General features: G+C 39.5%; 1 protein-coding gene across 1 annotated transcript in view; it reads left to right on the top strand.

Annotated features, from left to right (window-relative positions):
* The window catches only part of LOC133861315 (uncharacterized), a 49,902-nt gene that overhangs the window by 18,562 nt on the left and 8,282 nt on the right, over window positions 1-23,058 (top strand). Inside the window, exons 2-7 of the mRNA XM_062297065.1 lie at window positions 6,751-6,864; window positions 6,962-7,000; window positions 18,290-18,403; window positions 18,498-18,747; window positions 19,867-19,981; window positions 20,270-20,434. Of these exons, the coding sequence (XP_062153049.1) occupies window positions 6,751-6,864; window positions 6,962-7,000; window positions 18,290-18,403; window positions 18,498-18,747; window positions 19,867-19,981; window positions 20,270-20,434 (797 nt within the window). The remainder of the gene's footprint in view (window positions 1-6,750; window positions 6,865-6,961; window positions 7,001-18,289; window positions 18,404-18,497; window positions 18,748-19,866; window positions 19,982-20,269; window positions 20,435-23,058) is intronic.

Below are 23,058 nucleotides of genomic sequence, written 5' to 3'. Positions count from 1 at the left end.
AGACCTGTTCCCCCTAGAGAAGTCACCACAATCAAGAAGAATCAGAAAGTGGTCTGAATAAAGGTGAGGAAGCCTCTTTTGAGACGACACAGGAAACCGGTCTTCCCAATCAAGGGAGACTAAAAAACGATCTATCCTCGACCAAACAGGGGGATCAAAAGTACGTGACCAAGTGAAAGCACCCCATGCGAGAGGAAAATCCATGAGACCCAGCTCAGAGATAAAATCAGAGAACTCTCTCATAGCAGGCCTACTACCCTCACCAGACCTTTCACTAGGGAAACGAGCCGCATTGAAATCGCCACCTATACACCACGGCAAGCTCCACCAACTAAGGATCCCAGCCAACTCATCCCAAAGCAGACTCCTATCCATGTCAGAATTCGGACCGTAAACACCTGCAAAAGCCTAGATGAAACGATCCACTACATTCCTAAAAGAAACTGCAAGAGTGAAGGCCCCCAAACACACATCAACTTTCTCCACCACCCTATTATCCCACATAATCAAAATGCCCCCTGAGGCCCCACTGGAGTCTAGACAACACCAATCCACATGATTGCAGCCCCAGAGACTACGCACAAAGCTACTCGAAATGCCATGAACCTTAGTTTCTTGGAAACAAATAATATCTGCCTTCCATTCTCTGAGCAAGTTACTAATCCTTAGGCCTTTTTTTCTCTTATTCAGCCCCCTCACATTCCATGACAAAATTCTTGGCTTCATAACACAACTTGATACCCTCTCGTCTTCCTTTTCCCACGGCTTGAGCAAGAGCCTCTATCATCATAGTTAATAGAACACTCCAAATTCTTAACCTCCCTTTTTCCTTTCTTCCCCCCACAGGACAGAGCTCCCTCCTCACCTAAATGCTGGTTCGCTTCAATAAAAGACAAAAAGTCCAGCAATTGTAATTTATGACCTTCAAATGATATCCCTAAAATGGGACAAATCTCATTCGCACGCTGAATGACCCAATCAGAGTACCCTGAGAGATCCCCCTCTGCATTAGTATAGGTATTTAGCGGTGGCTCCCACCCTACCTTCACTTTCCACGACATCCACTTCCCAGTGAACCTTCCCACTGTCTGCCACTGTCTTATGCTGATCACCTTCTTGAAACTCAACCAAATCTGAGCACCCAGTTGGTTGGTTGTTTGATTTCCCCACTCCATCCTTTGCCTACTTAAAAAGATAGTTCTGAATGGGCTTCAACGGCAGCCCCCACCCATTCGACCGAGATACAACCAGCTCCCTTGAAAAATTCCTTAGCCAGGTAAATGAACCTCCACCGACACTTCTTGAGCCTGGGCCAAGAATCCTTGACATCGGATCCCTCCCTTCAATCACCGCATTCAGCTCTGTCGGCTCTTGAAAAGTATCTGCCAAACCGTCAACCCTGCTATTGTGACTGCAGTATAGGGGTGAGAGAGAGCAGTAACATGACCATATTTAGATAGTCTATCCACCACTATCATGATAATTGAGTAACCATTAGAAAGGGGTAAGCCTTCCACAAAGTCCATGGAAATGTCAGCCCAAACTCGAGTAGGAATGGGGAGTGGTTGCACTAAACCAGTAGGTGAGACATTCTTATACTTATTTTGCTGGCAGACCTCACACTCTCTAATAAACTGCTTCAAATCCCCTCACATGCCCTTCCAATAAAAATCTCTCCTTGCTCTGTGTAGGGTTTTTTCATAGAACCCAAGTGACTCGCCATAGGATCACTATGTACAAAGGATGGAACCTTGTGCTTAAGTTCTGGAGATTGACCGAGAAGAATTCTATTCTTGTATAATAGGATGCCATCTCTCAAGGCTTACTTGCGAGTATCAAACTCCCGTCTATGCCACTGTGTCAACAGAAGCTATAAGTCTGCATCAGCTTAATATTGAGCCTTTAACTCCTCCACCCAATCAGCATGAGGAATGGACAATAGGGGTAGAGCCACCTCAGTACCCCAATCTTCTCTTCTGGACAAGGCATCTGCCACTCGGTTATCAACTCTCTTTTTATATTCAACAATAAAATCATACCCCAACAGCTTAGTTAGCCATTTCTGCTGAAAAGGGGTTCCCACCTTTTGTTCTAATAGAAATTTGAGGCTTTGTTGATCCGTCTTCACAATAAAGAATTGCCCTAATAGGTAGGGTCTCTACTTTTGAATGGTTGTAACTAGGGAAAAAAGCTCATTCTCGTAGGTCGACATATGCAAGGCTTTACCCTTGAGGGCCTTGCTTAGATAAGCAATCGGTTTCCTGTCTTGCATCAAAACTGCCCCAATGCCCAAACTACTTGCATTACATTCAATAATGAATGGTTGGGAGAAGTTTGGCAAGGCCAAAACTGGGGATGTGTCACTGTAGCCTTAAGGGACTGGAAAGCCTCCCTAGCCAAATTTGTCCAGCAAAATGCATTTTTCTTCAACATTGCTTTCAAGGGAGCAGCAATTGAGCCGTACCCCTTAATAAATTTGCGGTAGTAGCCCGTGAGGCCTAAGAAACCTCTCAAAGACTTGGTGTTCTTAGGAAAAGGCCAGTCCACCATGGCCTTAATCTTCTCTGGGTCGGCACAAACACCTTGTGCAGAGACAATATGTCCTAAGTAGTCCACTTTAGCAACTCCAAACCTACACTTGGATATCTTAGCAAAGAGTTGGTTCTGTCTAAGTAGTTCAAGAGTTAACCGCAAATGGCCTAAGTGAGCCTCCTCATCCTTACTATACACTAGTATATCATCAAAAAATACTAGTATGAACCTTTGAAGATAAGGATTAAAAATATGATTCATTAGGCTTTGAAATGTTGAGGGGGCATTGGTTAGCCCAAAGGGCATAACCAAGAACTCATAATGGCCTTCATGAGTTTTGAAGGCGGTTTTAGGAATATCAGCATCCACCACCCTAATCTGATGGTAACCAGACCTTAAATCCAGCTTGGAGATTTTTTTGGCCCCACCAAAGTTCATCTAAGAGCTCATCCACAATAGGTATAGGAAATTTGTCTTTAATAGTTACCTTATTGAGGGCTCTGTAATCCATGCACATTCTCTATGTGCCATCGATCTTCCTCACCAACGAACCGGAGAGGAGACAAGACTGTGGCTTGGTCTAATAACACCCGACTGCAGAAGGTCCTTTACAATCTTATCTATTTCTTCTTTTTGGTGAAAAGGGTACTGGTAAGGCCTTACCAAGACTGGTGGCACTCCTTGTAAAGGAATGGCATGGTCATGTGACCTCACCGGAGGTAGACCTTTAGGCTCCTAAAATATATCCCCAAATTGCTGCAAGAGGTCCTGGAAAGGCCCTTGTAACTCAGGAGTAACTGCCTTCTTAGATAGTTCGGTAGTCACCAACTGTAGCCACACTCCTTTGCTTTCGGCTTTAGAAAGCTTAAAAGTACCCCCTTCCTGCTCACTCACAGTAGGACCTTGCTGGATACCCTGTAGCTCCAAATTCCTCCCTTTATAAGAGAATTGCATCTTCAACTTCTCGAAATCCCACAAAATTGGGTAAGTACGCAGTCACTGTATACCTAACACAATATCACACCTTCCCAGAGGTAGAATAAAGAAATCAGTGTGAAAGTTAAAGCCTTGAAGCTTGAGGCTAACTTCCCTGCATCTACCCGGACTAGGCACCAATTGTCCGTTAGCCACTCTCACCTTAACCCCATCATGAGTCATGGGTTGGAGCCCAAGCATGGTTACAATTCTCACATCTAAGAAGTTATGAGTGCTGCCCTAGTCAATAAGGACTGTCACTCTCTGATACTTCAAAATACCGATGATTCTCATTGTTTTGGGACTAGGTGACCCGATAATGGCATTAAGAGAGATTTATGGAAATTCCTCCAAAAAAAATCTCTCCTTGGTCATCTTCCTCTAGTGGTAACTCTCTCAGTTTCTCCTCCTGTACTTCCTAGAGTTTCAATTAAAAACAGCTTAGGCACACTACATACGTGGCCCCTACTCCACTTGGAGTCACATGAATAGCACAAACCCTTTCTTCTTCTTTCTTCCATTTGTGCTTGGGTTACTTTCTGCACAGGAACCAATGCTTGGTTCTGATTCTGACCCCTAACAGCTTTTTTAGGCTGACCCCCTCCAAATTGAGATGGGTTAGTCGGTCTTGGATGACTCTGCATAGTCATCTGAGTGCCTATGTATCCACTGCTCTTAGTAAACCCAACAGGAGACTCCTGCACTCCATAAAGGGCTGAATGGAATTGATTAGAATTCCATGCAGTTCTGCCTGCCCTCCTATTAGCTAGAACACTTTCTTCTTGGATCTGAGCCAAAGAATAAGCATTAATTAAAGATTTAGGGTTAAACATTCGGACAAGTAACCTTATCTCATCCTTTAATCCTCCAAGAAACATGCTGAGTTTATGAGATTTAGGTAATCCATGAACCTTGATGGCTAGATTATCAAACTAAGTCTTGTAGTCTTCCTACAACCCTACTTGTTTAAGTTTTGTTAGGTTTTCCATGGGATCATCATAAGATCCCTTCCCAAACCTAATCTTTAACGATCTAAGAAACTCATCCCATGTAGATAAACCCCTACTAGCTTTTAATTCTTGGAACCAAATAAGGGCCTTACCTTCCATGTGGAAAGAGGAAATGGAGAGCCTTTGACGGTCCGGCGTGCCATAGTAGTCAAAGAACTGACCTACACGGCAATTCCATGTTTCTGGATCGTCCCCATCAAAACGAAGAAACTCAAACTTCATCGACTGAGCCTGAAACCCATGACCCGAATTGGACCTCCTTCGTGGAAATTTTGTCCATAAGTTCCCTAATTAAACCCTGAATCATGCTGGCCTTGGGGCTGTTCGTTGTTAGCACCCATTATTTCTTTAATTTGTTTCAACAAATCGGTCTTGAAATTGGTTTGCATTGCCATCATTTCAGTCTGCATCTGTTGCTTGAAAGACAATTGTAGATCGGTTTGCATGGCCATCATTTCAGACTGCATGTTGGTAACCTTGATCCCTGCATCTTTCACTTCACTTCTTTCCAGAGCTGCACTTCATCCACCATGGTTGTAGACCTGGTTTTCATAAGCTTCAATCACGATCGCGGGCTCTGATACCACTTGTAACAGGTGGATTATCTGTTACTGAATTGCTATAGAATTATACAAATGGAAATGGAATTGAGAGAAGAGATGCATGGGTGAATGAAGAAAATGCTGTATTGATAAGGCAAATTCGAGATTGCCAAACAAATCACAAAAAATAATCCCATTAGCCACTTTGGTTGAATATATTGCTACTAAACTAATGCTTGTAATACAAGTAAACAAAACGCTCATTCTAAAGAATAAAACGACGCTTCACTGCTGAAACAAACTCAGCACGTGCTCAACTGGAATACCAGAACCCGCTCCTCCAGCCAATTGACTGCCACGTGCACTGGAGATGACGCCAGCTTATCTCTCGAGTAGCTTCGTGAGACTTCTTTGTTACTTCAATCTAATTTGGCTTCCTCAGTTAGCTTCTTCAGTTCCACTCCTTAACCCTTCCAAGGGACTACCTTTACCGAAATCTATGTTCATGACATAATATATCTCCAACTCTATTTTTTTTTTTCCCACTAATACCAAGATTGTCAAACATAATTGAAGGGTCAAGGTGTTAGCAGACATTACTTTATAGGAGCTTTGGGTGGTATGTTCAAATCTGGTGTAATACACTTCACTTCGGAGTTAATGATTAAGTTTTTACTATTTTTTGGAGATAATTCAAGGCATAGAGGTAGAATTTGAAAAAGGCATAGAGTAGTTATTTGAGCTAAATCTTTGTGCGAACCAATTGTCGTGAATACTTAGGTGTTTTAAGAGATTGAGGATAGGACCGTAATTGGGAATCTTGAAGTGATAAATTCAAGAGTTGATTGGAGTGATTCATTTATTAGAGGGTAGGTATAGAATATGATAGTCAATAACTCAGGATACTTTTGAGGAATTGAATTAGGCATTGGATAAGAATTGAGGCTCATTTAGGCTTGAATATTTTAGGTTCATATTGAATTTGAGTTGGACTATGATAGGTGTGGTGATCATGTGATGTGGGTGGTAGTGATCAACATGGAAGAAGACTTGATTCTTACTAATCAAAGTTACCTTTGCATTAGATCGGCTAACTAACATCTACACCAAGAGACAGTTCGGATGAATAGAGCAAGATTTAGTATTATTTACTGTAATTATGGTCTTTTTGCACAACAAGTGGTATCAGAGCTAGGTTCGATATTTAGATCAACAATTACGGTAAATATAGCGAGCACCAAGAATGAAGTGAATATGTTTAATGCCAAGAACAACTTCTCTCCTTCGCAAAGAAGGATGAAAAATCTTTTGATTTTCACTAAGGAGTCTACAAAACATTATTGGGAAAGGCGAAAAACCCCCAAAAAATTGACGATATTGAGTGCAAGAGAGAGAGTTACCTCTTGTGGTTAATGTTTTTCAAGCTCAATCCCTCCCACTCTTCCCCCCCCCCCCCCCAAATTGTAAACTTTGGATTATGTGAACCAAATGATCAGTACAAGAACTATAGAGATTTACCCGTAATGTGAACAATATCTTTGCTATTATTCTAGCATGCTACATCTTATTACTTCTCTCTCTCTCTCTCTCTCTCTCTCTCTCTCTGTGAATCTTGTGTACCAAGAATGAGTCTCTTTATTTTCCCAATTTTCGGTTACACTCTATTTATCCATTTGTCTTTCTTGTATCAGAACTGCAGCTGCAGTTTAAACTCTGTGTTCCAAAGGTGTGACAATAGAATGCATTTTGGAAGGCAAGGATCTGCTTCTCAAGGTTACTTCATGAGGCAGGCTACCATCGAAGAGGTGTTTACAATTTTCTTAGTCTCTGATTGTTGTCTTATAAACTTTTCAGGGAATTGATTCTGTCGTTGATTTTTGTGTTTTTCAAATATTCTGGCAGAGTGGCTCAGTTCAGTCTGGTGTGGCACACAAAGCACAGGTAGATTGACAATAAGTAAATTGATATTAGAATATAAGCAATTTTTATTTTTAAAATTTTATACATGTTACGTGAAATACAAAATGCATAAAACCTGGATCTGTACTTGTTGCCGCCAACCTGCATATGTACTCTCTCACTTTTCAGTTCCTGCCTGCCCATGGATTTAACTTAAGAGTAATGCTACACCTACAATTCTCTTACAACTTGTGACATGTGTTAGCATGAGATTGGAGTCACGTCAATTACTACAAAAAAAAAAAAATAATAACGCACTTCAATCATATGTTGACACGTGTCAACAAGTTGTAAAAAAATTGTAGGTCTAGCATTTTTCTTAACGTAATAAGAACTCTCTTTATAAAAAAAGGGATAAATGTATCATAAATTCCAGAGTCAACGTCCTATTTGAAATCAATTCCTTACTTTTTTAAAATAAACTTTTGCTGCTTAACTTTTTCGCAAATTTGAAAGAAGTCCTTCCGTTAGATTTCTGTCCAATTTTTTGACATCCTTTAGTGTCTCATCACATTAAAATAATATATATATATATATATATATATATATATATATATATATATATATATATATATATTAAAATATAAAAAATAATTTTTAAAAAGGAAAACCTTAGAAAAGAAGAAAAAAAAAGTCACCCACCACCATCCCCACCATTGGGGGTGCTCCCTTGGGTGGCTGAAATCTAGTGTCTTCGCGTTTTGTGGAAGAACAGTGCGACCGAGAACGGACGTGAGTCCTAGGAAGGATGCTAGCCGCTGCCCCGATACACTCGAGTCACAGAGCAGAAAACCGAATATACCTCCAAATGTTACTACTTTTATCTTCATTGATAGCTCTGCCTTCAACATCTGAATTTGTAGACCTAAATTTCAGTATACACTATTATGATTATAACAACAAAAACAGATACTTGCTATTGAAAAGAGTAGTAACAATTTTTTTTTTTTTTTTTTTTTTTTTTTTTTTTTTTTTTTTTTTTTTTTTTTTTTTAAAAAAAAAAAATATCAAACGAAGACTAATCTATGCACTTTATTTTTTTTAAAAAAAAAGAAAAAAAAAGACCTATGCATATCATCTAAGTGGATTGGCTACCGAGTTACCCACCCAGCCTTTATTTCCATTTTCTAAAAGGAATACTCCCCCAAAATTCACTCAGTGTTTTCACTTGTCAAATGGTTTCGAGGAAGCAAAGAAATTGAAGAACAATTTTTTACAATAATGATGGAACTTACGTGCCATAATCAGCAAGCACAGTGAAACACAGAATTCTCAAGGCGCTTTGCTTTCTCTGCAATCTTTCTAACGCTTGTTTCATTTTTTTTTCCAGCCCTCCACTCTTCTATTTTACCTTATTGAACACAAAAAACAAAGAGACACATCATTCCCTCAAAGTCCTTGTAGAATGACAGAATATCTCTCTTTCCTGATAGCAAAAAACCCATTTGGGATTTCTCTTTAGAATTAGCAGAGTAAAATGGGTGTGTTGGCTTCAGAGTGCAGTAGCGGGTGTGACTTTGGTTGGACTTTGTACTTGGAACAATCTTTTCTTTCTCCAAATAGTGGGTTTATTGAAAAAATTGTTTTTGTGATGAGTATAAAGATAAAAGAGCTGTAGAAGATGCTGAAGAAGAAGAGGATTTGTCGATGGTTTCTTATGCATCCTCTAGGCCTCCAACTAATCACATATCTATCAGGAAATTTCTTGAACAATTGGTGTACTTCTTTCTACCTCACGTCTTTTGAATGCAAACCCATCAGAAAGTTTTAGAAAGACCTTTGGACCTCAAATCCAGATTTCAAAATCCAACCGTGAACCTCGTTTTTTTGTCAAAACGCGAAGACACTATATTTCAGCCACCCAAGGGAGCACCCCCAACGGTGGGGGATGGTGGTGGGTGAATTTTTTCTTCCTTCTTTTTTAAGATTTTCGTTTCTTAGAATTTATTTTTTATATTTTAATTTATAATATTATAAAAAAATATATTATTTTAAGGTGATGTGACACTAATGGATGTCGAAAAATTGCATAGAAATTTGATGGAAAGACCTCTTTCAAATTTGTGAAAAAGTTAAGGAGCAAAAGTTTATTTTTAAACAGTGAAAGATTGATTTTAAAATTGTGTGTTGACTCAAGGATTTATGATATTTTTACCCTAAAAAGAAATGGGATATTGTAAGTTGACTTTGTACTCGTAATACAATTTTCCATCAGCCCTTTTTTTTTTTGGCGTTCTAAGGAAACAACTTGTTTCCTTTCAATGAAATTCTTCTTCTTCCATCTTCATAACATTAAGCATAACTAAACCATTTGAATTAGGACTAAGCTCTAAGAGGTGGTTATTATCTTATCATAGTTTAATTAAAATAATTACTAAATAATTGGCGGCGTATATTCCCCTCTTCTTGGATGAAAAATTGTTTTTTTTATTTTTCCTAGCTAGTGAGCACTTAAAAAAAATAAAAGCCAAGAAAAGCAAGCAACCTTGTAGGGGTGTGCAGATTTTCGACCTTCCAACTGCTGAAACGATTCTGAATCAGGGCCTCCTGCAATGAAGAAGTCAGTGACGCCAGTGAATCAGGGCCTTTTTAGGAAGGGGTTTCTCAACCTTCCCCTGATAGTTTTAGTCCCTCCCGTATCGCCTCAGGTGGACATCAATGATGGGGTGGTAGCTCCTCCCTCCCCTTCGAGTGTTTGCTTAAATGGTTTCTCCCAATCTCGGAATTGGCCAGTTGGTTTTGATCATAACGGGGAGATTGTGGTGTGGGAATAGGAAGAAGATGATTATTGGGATGGTTTGCCCTTAGATTGGGCGATGGATGGGGATTTTGGGGAGGAGGCTATGACTGTTTGGGATGCCATAGAAGAGGAGTTCCAATTTTTTGCTCGCCAAAAGTCTAAAGGAAAAAGGGAGCTTCTGAATTTGCATAGTTCCATCAATTATGGTGACGCGAACTATCCCTCTAGGCGTAGGAAAGGCAAGGCACACGTGTTGTAGGTGTGTTGTGCCTTGATGGGTAGTGGGTTGTCTTGTTCTTAGTTGGGTTCTTTTGTAGCTTATTTTGGTTCTTTCGTGTTCTGGGGCCTTGGTGTTGTGGGTTTTTGCGGGTTAGCGTTGGTTGTTCCTGTGTATACTTCCTGTGTACTTAGGGACGCCTTACGCTTTCTTTAATAAAGTTCTTCTTACTTTCAATATATATATATATATATATATATATAAAATTAATAAAGCGAATCGTTTTATGTTTTGTGATATTTTATTTTTTTAAGGGAACCTTATAAATTTTCCCGTTGCAAACTTGAAATCACTTAACGTCATTCAAGACTCACTGTCTCTTGCATTGTTTTTATGTTTATCCTTTCTGCCACGCCTTCGTCCACATTCTTCACATCAACACCTAGCGTTTCGCTTTCTTTTTCATCTTCGTCGTCATCATCATCATCATCATCATCATCATGTGACAGACCAGTCTTAGAGGTACACATGGCTGTAAGCAGAGATGACATGTGGCAGTTAGTTCGAGAAGAAGATCAGCACACGTGCTTAAGTTGTTGCGGGTTGACGGCTGAGAGGCGGTTGTAGACAGTTAGTCGTTTTAGTCATTATGTTAGTTGTTTTCTTTAGTTGTACAAAAGAGAGGGAAAGGGGTAGAGTGAAGGCATTCTGTTTGTAATTCGTTCCTAGTGAACTCTGGAGGTTACTTGGCTCCTTGAATTGCCAAGAATTGGAGATTGGTCTTCTCAAATAGGCTTGTTCAATAAAATTCCTATCTTTCTCTTCATTTCTTCTTCTTTTTCCTTGAAATTTCTTCCTTTATCTATGTTGAATCCTTAATAGAACTTCAGTTATTGTTACAAGTGGTTTCAAAGCCCAAAATTCTTTCTATTCTTCCTTTTCTTTCTTCGATTTGTCCTTTCAATTCATGAAAACTCGTTTGATGGTGGGCAACGAACCGAATGTTCTTGAACTTCAGCAAGCTATGGTCAATATGCAAGTTGCAGTTGCTTCGATGGAGGAGAGGCTCCAGGAGCAGAATCAGCAGCTTCAGGAGCAGTTGTTGAAAAAGATGCAGGAGATGTTGAATGGGGCGTCCAAAAATAAGAATCATATGGCTCAGTCTGCGGGTACTTCTTACACCAACATTGGCGATCAATTTGGTTCGGAGGGTGATTCTATCAGGCCGCGATTTGACAGTGACGATCTAGATGGGTGGTGTTATAAAGCAACCCAATTCTTTGAGTACTATGCTATGCCCGATCATCAGAAATTCAATCTTGCAGCCTTTCACATGGAAGGTAAGGCTCTGATTTGGTTTCAAGGACTTCGTAGTACTAATAATCTCAATAGTTGGGTTGAGTTTACAAAGGCTATTAGAATTCGTTTTGGAAAGGTTTCCTATGATGACCCTATGGAGACTGTCTAAACTCCATCAATTGGGGGGGTTAGAAGAGTATAAGAGTCAATTTGAAGTTTTGGCTAATCGGGTACATGATTTGCCCGAACACCATAAATTGAGCTGTTTTTTGGGAGGTCTTAAGCCTGAAATTCGGTTTCTTGTTAGGATGTTTAATCCTAAGACTTTGGTGGAAGCGTATTCTTTAGCTAAAATTCAGGAAGAGAATGTCCTGAATAATACTAAAGGTATTAGACCTTGGATTTCAAATCAATTTAGGAGTAACATGGTTGGAGGCACAGCTGAATTTACAGTAGGGCGTAATAAGGGAGTTGGTTTTGTTGCTAATAAAAATCAAGTGCAGCGCAGTTCACAGCCGTTTCAGCCTAGTTCTTCTTTTTAGAAAAGTAGTGCTGGTAACTCAGATAGGGCACTAGTTCCTGTTCAAAAAATAACTCAGGCTCAAATGGATGAACGAAGGAAGAAGGGTTTGTGTTATTCTTGTGACTCTAAATGGACTAGAGGGCATGTTTGTGCAGCCCTAAAACTTTTTATGATTGAGGAGATAGAAGTAGTTGCTGAGGAGGATATGGTAGAAGAATTTGAGGATTGTAGGGTTGAGGATTCCCCTGAGATTTCTCTTAATGCCATTACCGGCACTCTAATCCTAGAACTATGAGGTTACTAGGAGTTTTGAAGGGTCAGCAGGTTGTTATTCTTATAGACTCGGGAAGCACCCATAATTTTGTGGATGCTCATCTAGCAAGAATGTTAGGTATTCAGGTGCAGCATGGCAGAACCATTAAGGTGAAGGTAGCAAATGATTAGGAAGTTTTGAGCCCTGGCAGAAGCAAGGTATTGCCTTTAAAAATTCAAAAGGCTCTTTTTCATATTGAGTTTTATATCCTCCCTTTAGCAGGATGTGATATTGTGCTTGGCATTCAATGGTTGAGGGTTTTGGGTCCTATTCTCTGGGATTTTCAGTAGCTCACCATGAAGTTTCAGTTTGGCCAGGGTGAATATATGCTACAAGGGTTGTTACAAGGGCCACAGCTGAGTTTCGAAGATGCAGTTGGGTTCAAATTTTCTAACAAGAGACATAAGAGGGTTTTGGTACAGCTACTGGAGCATACTGAGGTGATGTCCAGTGAGTTACACCAAGATTCACAAAGCAATCTTAGTGACACATTACTGGATAGTTTGCTTATGGAGTATCAAGATGTTTTTGCAGAGCCTAAGGGTCTTCCTCCTCGCAGGAGCCATGATCATGCTATTCCATTAGTCGAAGGTGCTGGTCCTGTGTCAGTCTGGCCTTATCGTCACAGTACTAGCCCATTTTCTGGTGTTATCCGTCACAGTACTAGCCCATTTTCTTCACCTGTGCTTTTAGTTTGGAAAGCTGACGGCACATGGCGGATGTGCATGGACTATAGGTCCTTAAATAATGTCACGGTGAAAGACAAGTTTCCAATCCCTGTGGTTGACGAGTTGCTGGATGAACTTTGTGGCGCAAAGGTTTTAAATAAGCTGGATTTGAGGTCTGGATACCACTAGATTCGGGTGGTAGGACAAGATATTCCTAAGACTGCATTTCGTACTCATGAGAGCCACTATGAATTTTTAGTGATGCCTTTTGGTTTAACGAATGCTCCTGCAACTTTTCAGAGTTCGATGAACCACGTTTTCAGGCCTTACCTCCGCCGGTTTATATTAGTTTTCTTTGATGACATTTAGGTGTTCGGTTCATCTCCTGAAAGTCATAAAGAACATCTCAGGATCACTCTTGATCTCTTGAGGACTAATCAGCTTTTTGCTAAAAGGTCCAAATGTCGGTTTGGCTGCAGGGGGGTGGAATATTTAGGCCATATTATTTCTGCAGAGGGTGTTTCTGCTGATCCAGGAAAGATAAAAGATATGGGGGATTGGCCATTTCCCACCACTATCAAAGCTTTGAGGGGGTTTTTGGGCTTAACAGGATATTATCGGAAGTTTATCCATGCTTATGGATCTATTGATGCTCCTCTACTTCCATGCTCAAGAAAAATGCATTTAGTTGGTCTCCGGAAGCTAAAGAAGCATTTTTTAAGTTGAAGTCAGCAGTAAGCCAAGCTCCTGTTTTAGCTTTACCAGACGTTGAGAAACCTTTTCTCATTGAATGTGACGCTAGTGGGTTGGGGGTAGGAGCTGTGTTGATGCAAAGTAACTGGCCTATTGCATTTTTAAGTAAAGCCTTAAAAGGTAGAGCTTTGCATATGTCCACATACGAGGAGTTATTTGCTCTTGTCACTGCAGTCCAAAAGTGGTGACCTTACCTTTTGGGTAGGCCTTTTGTTGTGAAGACTGACCAACAGAGTTTAAAATACCTTCTAGAGCAGAAAGTGGGCACTCCTTTTCAGCAGAAATGGTTAACTAAGTTGTTGGGATTTGATTTTTGGGTGGAGTGTAAAAAAGGGGTGGATAACAAGGTCGCGGATGCCTTATGTAGAAGAGAAGGTTGGGAAAATGAGGCTGCATTATTTTCCATTTCACTTCCAGTTGCTGATTGGGTGGAGAATTTAAAGTTGCAATATCATCATGATTTGGATCTTATGAAGTTGATTCAGCAGTGGAATTCTAATAAGCTGGACCATCAGAAGTATTCTATGCGGCAAGGGTTGTTGTTATACAAAAATAGAATCCATATTGGGGGGATTCTTCAGTTGCAGCAACAGGTTCTTCAGTTTGTGCATTGTAATCCAGCTGCAGGCCATTCAGGCTATGAGAGAACCATGCAGAGGGCCCGAAGAGATTTCTATTGGCGTGGTATGAAGCTAGCATTAAGAAATTTATTCGGGAATGCCTTATTTGTCAGCAAAACAAACAGGAGAATACTCCCCCTGCTGGGTTGCTGCAACCTCTTCCAATCCCTAATCGAATTTGGTTTGATATTTCTCTTGATTTTGTTGAGGGTTTACCCATTTCACATGGCCATTCGGTGATTTTGGTAGTAGTGGACAGATTATCCAAGTATGCCCATTTCTCAGTTATTCATAGCTAATATCCTTAAGTTACATGGGCTGCCCACCTCCATTGTATCTGATAGGGATCCGACTTTTACAAATCATTTTTGAAAGGAATTATTTAAGCAGCAGGATACTACTTTGAAGATGAGTTCTAGTTATCATCCTCAAACGGATGGTCAATCGGAAGTGGTCAATAAGTGTCTGGAGAATTATCTCCGATGCTTTACTCGGGACAGACCTAAACAATGGCTGCTGCGGTTACCTTGGACAGAATTTTGGTATAACATAACATGGCATTCTTCTATTAAAATGACTCCTTTCGAGGCAGTCTATGGCCAGCCTCCTCCAAAACTTCTGTCCTATGTTCCTGGTACTACGAACGTCGCTGCAGATGATGAGTTACTTCGCACCAGAGAACAAATTTTGGCATTGTTGCAGCAGAATATACAGCAGGCCTAGCAAAGGATGAAGAAATTTGCAGACCTGAGATGAAGTGAGAGGACTTTGGAGGTGAATCAACAGGTGTTTTTGAGGCTTCAGCCATATAGACAAACCTCAGTTGCGACTAGAAGAGTTTTGAAGTTAGCTCCGAGGTTCTATGGGCCTTTTACAGTATTAAGTAGAGTTGGAGCTGTAGCATACGAGTTGGATTTGCCTGCCACCTCTAGAATGCATCCTGTATTCCATGTTTCTCAACTTAAATAAGCCTAAATTGGGAGCTAATACGTCTCCTATTCCTGTGTTACCGCCTGTAAATTTGGAGGGTATTATTCAACCAGAGCCTATGGCTATTTTAGATCGCAGATCAAGGCCTCTGAACAACAGGGCTGTCACTGAAGTATTGGTGCATTGGACTGGACAGACCCCAGAAAATGCTACTTGGGAGGATTTTCACAAGTTAGCTCAAGCCTACCTGCACCTTGTAGGCAAGGTGCTTTAAAAGGAGGGAGTATTGTGACAGACCAGTCTTAGAGGTACACGTGGCTGTAAGCAGAGATGACATGTGGCAGTTAGTTCGAGAAGAAGATCAGCACACGTGCTTAAGCTGTTGCGGGTTGACGGCTGAGAGGCGGTTGTAGATAGTTAGTCGTTTTAGTCGTTATGTTAGTTGTTTTCTTTAGTTGTACAAAAGAGAGGGAAAGGAGTAGAGTGAAGGCATTCTGTTTGTAATTTGTTCCTAGTGAACTCTGGAGGTTACTTGGCTCCTTGAATTGCCAAGGATTGGAGATTGGCCTTCTCGAATAGGCTTGTTCAATAAAATTCCTATCTTTCTCTTCATTTCTTCTTCTTTTTCCTTGAAATTTCTTCCTTTATCTCTGTTGAATCCGTAACAGATTCAGTTCTGTTACACATCATCTTTTTCTTCTTCTAGGATTTGCTCGGTCTTTGTGGGATTGGGTGTGGAAGCCGGTTTTCCTGTGTCTTCGTCTTCATCAGATCTCTTCCGACCATTTTCTTGACTCCACCTCTTTCGATGCCGAAGGAGGCAGAATGCGGAATTGATACCAACTCTGAAACCTTCGCTGCTTACCTCTACATCCCCATTATCCAATGTTGAAAGATCTTCCGGGGCAGTTCCCCTCCTGTTACTATCGTCTTGTTTGCTCCCATTCTTCTTTGGATATAAGCCATTAGTAAGCATCCAAAGGTTAATAAATAGCCACGTCACCTAGCCACCATTATGTAGAGATGTTAAGAAACTTTAAGAAATCAGCCAGTTTCTTCCTCTGTTTTTCAATCCCTATTCTCCAAGTGTCAGAATTTTTCCTTGGACTCAATAAAAAATCTATGCGAGTCCTCTACATCTGATTGTGTAAAAGGGAGTAGAACAAGTGAGGTCAAGTTAGAGTGGAAGCCAAATGATGTGGTTGAAAATTTGAGACCACCAGGGCCGAAAATAGGGTCATTGCCCTGCTTTTGTATTGCCAGATTTAAACAACTGTTTTTTCTCATTTACAGATTCATCTCTCTAAGTTTTTCTAAGTAAATTCTATTTGGAATCTTTTTGGATCATTAAAAATTGAGTAAAAAGGAAATGAAAATATTCTATGATTTTGAAAAATTAACTGTTTGCTTATTCAGATTTTCGTTAACTCTAGTTATGTATTTCCAAAAGAAAAAGTGAACAAAATATAGACACAAGTATTATTAAGTTCCTTCTGATATCAAATGCTGCCATTTTTTAAGTTAAAAAACTCAAAAAAATTAGCCAACTACAAATGCAAACCACCCACTACAAACACCAGCAACTTTAAAGTCAAAGTTCAAATACACGATGAACTGCTACTGCCCATGTTATGGTGGTTGGGGGAGAGGTGAGTGGGAGAAGATAAAGATGAAAAAGAAAAGCACAAATCTAAGAGTAGGAGAAGCTTAACTGGATTTTGGGTTTGGGGACAGACTGTGTGATTTTTGCTCTTTTTTCCTTTTCTTTTTTTCTTCTTCTTCTTCTTCTTTTTTTTTTTTTTGGGTTTTCAGATTAAATTTTATAGGATTTTGTTTTGAACAAATCAAGGGTTTGATATCCTTTCCCTCAATTTTTCAGAGACACCAAACAATAATTCTTTCTTACACCCTGGTCCTATCTTGGAAAAATGAGTAGCCCATATAAAGTGTACGTAGTTTATAAGAGATATTTATGGGTGTTAAGTTTCATATTACTTATTAGGTGAAACTGATATTTATAAGTGATTCTAGAGAAACTCCAAATTGACTAGTCATTTTGGAGTGATAGCGCAGATGTGACTAGCACTTTTCCTGAGTCGTTACAAATGGTATCAAAGCCATCTAGTAATGCTATGTGGTACTGTCAGCACTATATGATGTAGCCCTAACGAGGACGTTAAGTGTTTAAGGAGGGAGTTTGTAACAGTCCAATCCCATATTAAGAATGAGTAGCCTACATAAAGAGTGAGTGGTTTATAAGAGATGGCTCATGGGTGATAAGTCCTACATTGCTTAGTTATTAAGGTGAAATTAGGCTTTATAAGGGATTCTAGGGAAGTTCCAAATTAACGAGTCATTTTAGGTGATAGCGCTAATGTGGCTAGCGCTTTTCTTGGGTCGTTTCATTCTTTCTCTTTGCTCTCTCTATATATTTCATTAACATAAGAGTTGAAAAGACGTTAAAAGCCCTATCAAGCTTCACCACTATTCTCAGTGATTGGATTTGGGCCTTTCCTGCGTAGTTTAGGTGGAGGGCGAAGAACTCCTTTCGGGGGCCCAATTCATCAGTGAGATACAACTCTGGAAGAATGTAACGGTATATCTACTACAGCTAGATCCTTGTTTGTCCATTTTTCTATGTGGCATGTTCCCATTTAAAAACAAGAGAAAACAGGAGACTCCTAAATGGGAGGGGAGCCTCTCCCACATCTTCTAAGAGGTTGTCAAGATAGTTCAAAGTCTTTGATAATCTCCAAAGTATCTCAAACTGATATTTTTGGTTCCTCTGCCACGTGGAATCCAATATATCTTCTCAAAGATAATTGAACCCCAACTATATCTTTTTGCTCCAAAAATATCTCTCATTCATAACGTTAAAGTATTAATTAAATGATTAAATTCACAATTTTCCTATCCGTTTAAGCTTTTAGGATAAGTAATAATTTAATATGATATCAGAATTATTTTTTTTTCTTCACAATTTCAATTAAATATTTCATGTGTTGAGCCTCACTTGTTAAGGGAGAGTTTGAGCCTACATGTGAGAAAAGTGTTAAAGTATTAATTAAATGATTAAATTTTTTTTTATCCGTTTAAGCTTTTAGGATAAGTAGTGATTTAACACATACCAACTACTCTTCCACTTCAAACTTAATCAATAATTTTCGGTTACACTCGCATGATTTATACATTGTCTTTCTTGTCTCAGAACTACAATAGCATTTTAAACTCTGTGATCCGAAGGCGTGATAATGGAATGCATTTTGCACGGCAAGGATCTGCTTCTCAAGCTTATTTCATGAGGCAGGCTACCATTGAAGAGGTGTTTACAATTTCTTACACTCCACTTTTTGTTCTAATAAATTTTCAAGGAACTGATTCTGTCATTGCTATGTCTTGTTAAAATATTCTGCCAGGGCAGCTCAGCTCCATCTGGTGTGCCTCACAAATCCTCTGGTTATGAGAGATCTTGTAACGGTTTTGAAGCACCATTATTTTCTAGACCTGTAAGAAAAGAACTAAACTTGGCAAATGGCCAAGCTATGGTGCAAGGTTGCGTATTAACCATCATGCCTGAGGCTCCTAAGTTTGCTCAACCTAGCAGAAGAACAAACGGAAGAAAGGAGTTGCATTCCCAGAAGAAAATGCACTCCTCTGAATCTGATGGTTAGTAGCTTTTGATCTCTATATGCACGAGCATCTAATAGTTTGGTTTGAAAATTTCTAACTGGATCTTTTCTTGTTTTTGTTAGTGTAAATATGGTGCATCTATTCATTGACTTGTGAAATATGCAGCAGAGACATGGTTGTTTCCTGCTTGTTTATTTTGGAGATAAGCAGGTTGGAAATCAGTGGTAAAGACTGATTTTCAGATCAAGCCTGTGGTTTTCTTCCCACTAAATCATTAGCTTCATTTTGACCTAAGAAAAGAGTGCGTAGCAGTACTTAATGTTTAAACAAACTTCTCTTTGGCTTCTGTAATCCATTGTCCCCTGCTTTCTTCTTGTTGAGCAACTCTCTATCGAGACATCATGGTGTATCCCCTTTTGTAGCCCTTGTTCAGTTCATTGCAATGCGGCTTTTCTTGAAACTCCCAAGTCTACCTTGCACGCTCCAGTGTTGATCTCTGTTTGCTCTAGCCTTCCATTGGAGCCCAAGTTTTCCTTGCCTTGTGTAGCCCTTGTCCCCTGCTTTCTTGTTGTTGGGCACTAGATCCCTATTGGGACATCATGGTGGATCCCCCCTTCCGTAACCCGTGTCCAGTTCGTTTTGATCTCTGCTTACATTAGCCTTCTAGTGGAGCCCAAGTTTTACCTTGCTTGCTTCTCCGCTGACTACTTCTATCAAATTGCTGGTTTCAGCCGCGGCCTTTAGCACTGACCTATTTTTCCGGACTTCCTTTTGACGAGGCCTTTGGCCCATTTCCACTTATACTGCACTTGATAGAGCTGTACATGCTTGGCTTTTGATGCTGTTGGACCTACCCAAATTGATTTTTCTTTGCTTCTTTTGTGTATCATTTCTGGTTTCTCTTGTATTTCTGTTTTCTTAGTTTTAATGTAATATTATCTTACCCCAAAATGAAAAAAAAAAAATTCAAAGATCGGTATATTTTGTAAAGTTAAAAGCTTTGGACAAAAGCTTGATTGATATAAAAAACATACAGTAGAATTTTAAGAATAGACGGGGATATGGTTTCTTTGTTATTGATTTTACTTGGAGATGATAATCATTTAGGTTCTGCACGTTTCATGAAGGGTTTTTGTTTTGGTCTTTCTCATGCAGGAATTGAGTGGTCTCCTAGGATGGATGTTGCAGAATCAGATCGCAATTATGTTATGACAGTGGAAATTCCAGGGGTCAATATCAATGATATAAGAGTGGAGGTTGATGACCAAAAGTAAGATATATCTGATGATATGCATTTTTTTATTTTTTAACTTATTCAGATTAGAGTAGTACAAGAAGTAAGAACAATATAGATTGAATCAAATAATGAACCTTCAATTTCAAGATTTATTCTGTTGGAGTCATCCCTCAGTACTCTTCAGTGGAAAACGACTCATATCAACGGCATGATATACTTGTGACAAGTTCCTCCGTTTTTCTATTTATATGTTCTTGAGTTGTCTTGCCAAGTCAACAATCTTTTAGGTCAATATCTGATAAGAATCTGACTCTCTGACAGGTTAACCGTTTCGGGTAGACGCTTATCCCAGTACTGGAAAGTGGTTGGTTGTTCAAATGACTCAATCTCTACATATCACAAAAGAGAGATCTTACAAGGGCCATACCAGGTCGTGTGGCCGCTTCCTGCTGATGTCAACAAGAACGGTGTTTCAGCGGAGTTTTTGTAAGTTACAGCTTAATAACGATGCATTCCTCCTACCTGAAATGATGCTTCTAGTTAATATATGGTAGAACATTACGTACTTAAAATTTCATTTCTATTTATGCCTTATTTGATTGTTGTGGAATTACTAAGTAGTGTAGTGAAGTACGTGTTTTATCAGAATTGAATGAAAAATGGAATGTCTTCATTTTAAATATAATACATTTCCCCTTAAATGGAATCTCGGAAGTTAGTACCTAGCTTATAATTATGATGTAGATTTGTATAAAATTTTAGATGATAAATAGAATTATTAGTCACAGCTATGATGGGATTAAACATTGGCCCTACTTTATCTTGTTTTTCTTTTTTCCCTGGGCAGCCTTGCTTTATCTTGTCAAAAGCATAATCTTAAACTACATGCATAGAGAGGCATAGCATTGACAATGATCAAGTGATATGGGGTGAAAAGAAATCAACATATGAAGGGGCAAGCCTTTCCTTATTGGGGAATGTATTTAAAGTGAGAAGTGGTGAAGAGAGCAGGTCATGATTGTCATTCTGAAACAAGCATTTATAGTCCATATAAAGACCATATATTGAATTTATAGTTTATGAAAAATAAATCATAAAAGGAAAAACATGAAAGTCCTGAGAAATTGTATTGGAGAAGCAATGTTGCTGGCATGATGCTAATGAGGAACCTTTAGCTTGTCCAATGGCATGAGTTTTTAAGGCACAAGTGATACCGAACAGATATGGAGATGGAAACTACACAAAACCACACTCAAAATGAAAGATAAACGTTCACCACCTAAAAGATAACACCAAAGGAATACAGAACGTCATCACCTAAAGGATTACAACAAGGGATACAGAACTTTAGAAACTCACCACTCTAACGTGCACATCAAAGAGATGCAGAGATACAAGTAGAACACTTCTCTCAAAAGCCAAAGGCTAATGTTTAAAACAAAACTCTAATCTGCTTTACACTTGCAAACAAAAGTATTATATAAGCTTAGAACAATCCTCTAAGCATAGGATAAGCATCTAAGGTAGTTAAACAAGTAATAATGATAGAAAACAATCATCAAATAGGAGGAAAAGACAAGGGGACAAACAAGCACCTTAATGCATATTCCTTAGAAGTCTGACCACTCAACTTCAAACGGTTATAACTTTTGGCACGCAACTCCGTTTGAATTAAAACCTTTTTTTATTGGAAAGATAAGATTCTGAACTTCAAATTACACCTAAGCATGTGTTGGAGATGATGGGTAATTGGACAGCCACAAGGGTTTTTAGAATTCTCTAAACTGCATTAGGATTTCTTCAATTTGGGCCCTTACATTCTGTTGAGCCTGTGGACTTAATTGGGCTGAAGCTTGGCCCTTTGTTAAATCATTCTTGTTATGTATTCCCATGCCAGTCTCCCCCAGTTGATGAGGACTTGCCCTCAAGTCCGTGGTCTCTTCGATATCTTCATATGGTGCCAAGTCATATACATTGAAAGTAGCAGATACACCATAGTCTTCAGGGAGCTCCATCTTATAAGTATTTTCTCCAATGCGTTGGAGCACTTTGAGAGGACCATCTACTCGTGGTAGGAGCTTAGATCGCCTTCTTGCCGGAAAACGTTCTTTTTGAAGAAGAATCCAAACCAAATCTCCTTTCTTTGAAAACCATTGGCTTTCTATTATTGGCCTGTGTGCGATACTTCTCATTTTGCTTCTCAATATGACCTCGAATTTGCTTATGCAACTTCTTGATTCCCTTGGCTCGTTTATCAGCATCGCCACTAAATTTGAATGGTAGTAGAAATTGGAGCCAAATCAAGAGGACTTATAGGATTTAGGCCATAGACAACTTCAAAAGGACTACAACCAGTGGTTTGGCTAGTAGACCTATTATAGGCAAATTCGGCTTGAGCAATGAGAAGATCCCATTGTCGGATGTTCTTTCCCACAAAACTCCTCAAGAGGTTTCCCAAACTTCGATTAACAACTTCAATTTGGGGATGGTATGCAGAGATGAATTGGATGATAGTTCCAAGCTTTCGCCAAAGTGTACGCCAAAAATGACCAAGAAACTTGGAATCAAGATCGGAAGTGATTGCTTTGGGAATGCCATGAAGCTTGATGATCTCCCTGAAATGCAATTCAGCAACATGAGATGCATCAAGAGTTTTGTTGCAATGGACAAAAATGACCAACAAACTTGGAATCACGATCGGAAGTGATTGTTTTGGGAATGCCATGAAGCTTGATGATCTCCTTGAAATGCAATTCAGCAGCATGAGATGCATCATGAGTTTTGTTGCAAAGGACAAAATGAGCCATCTTTGTTCATTTGGGTTCTGGGTAAACCCACAACAAAGTCAAGACTAATATCCTCCCATGGGGAATTTGGAACAAGCAATGGGATATATAGTCCGGTGTTCTGTTTGTGACTATTTGTGAGGTGGCAAATTCGACATTGCTTCACGTGTCGCACAATATCTTGTACCATCTTGGGCCAAATGAAATTCTCCTGCACAAGAGCTAAAGTTTTGTCTCTGACAAAATGACCAGCAAGACCTCCTCCACGGGCTTCTTTGATAATGGCTTCTCTTAATGAATATTGGGGAATGCATAAATGGTTGT

The sequence above is a fragment of the Alnus glutinosa genome, chromosome 2, assembly GCF_958979055.1.
Source record: "Alnus glutinosa chromosome 2, dhAlnGlut1.1, whole genome shotgun sequence".
Taxonomy (NCBI): domain Eukaryota; kingdom Viridiplantae; phylum Streptophyta; class Magnoliopsida; order Fagales; family Betulaceae; genus Alnus; species Alnus glutinosa.
Note: the sequence above shows the minus strand (reverse complement) of the source record. Positions and strands in the feature narration are given on the sequence as shown.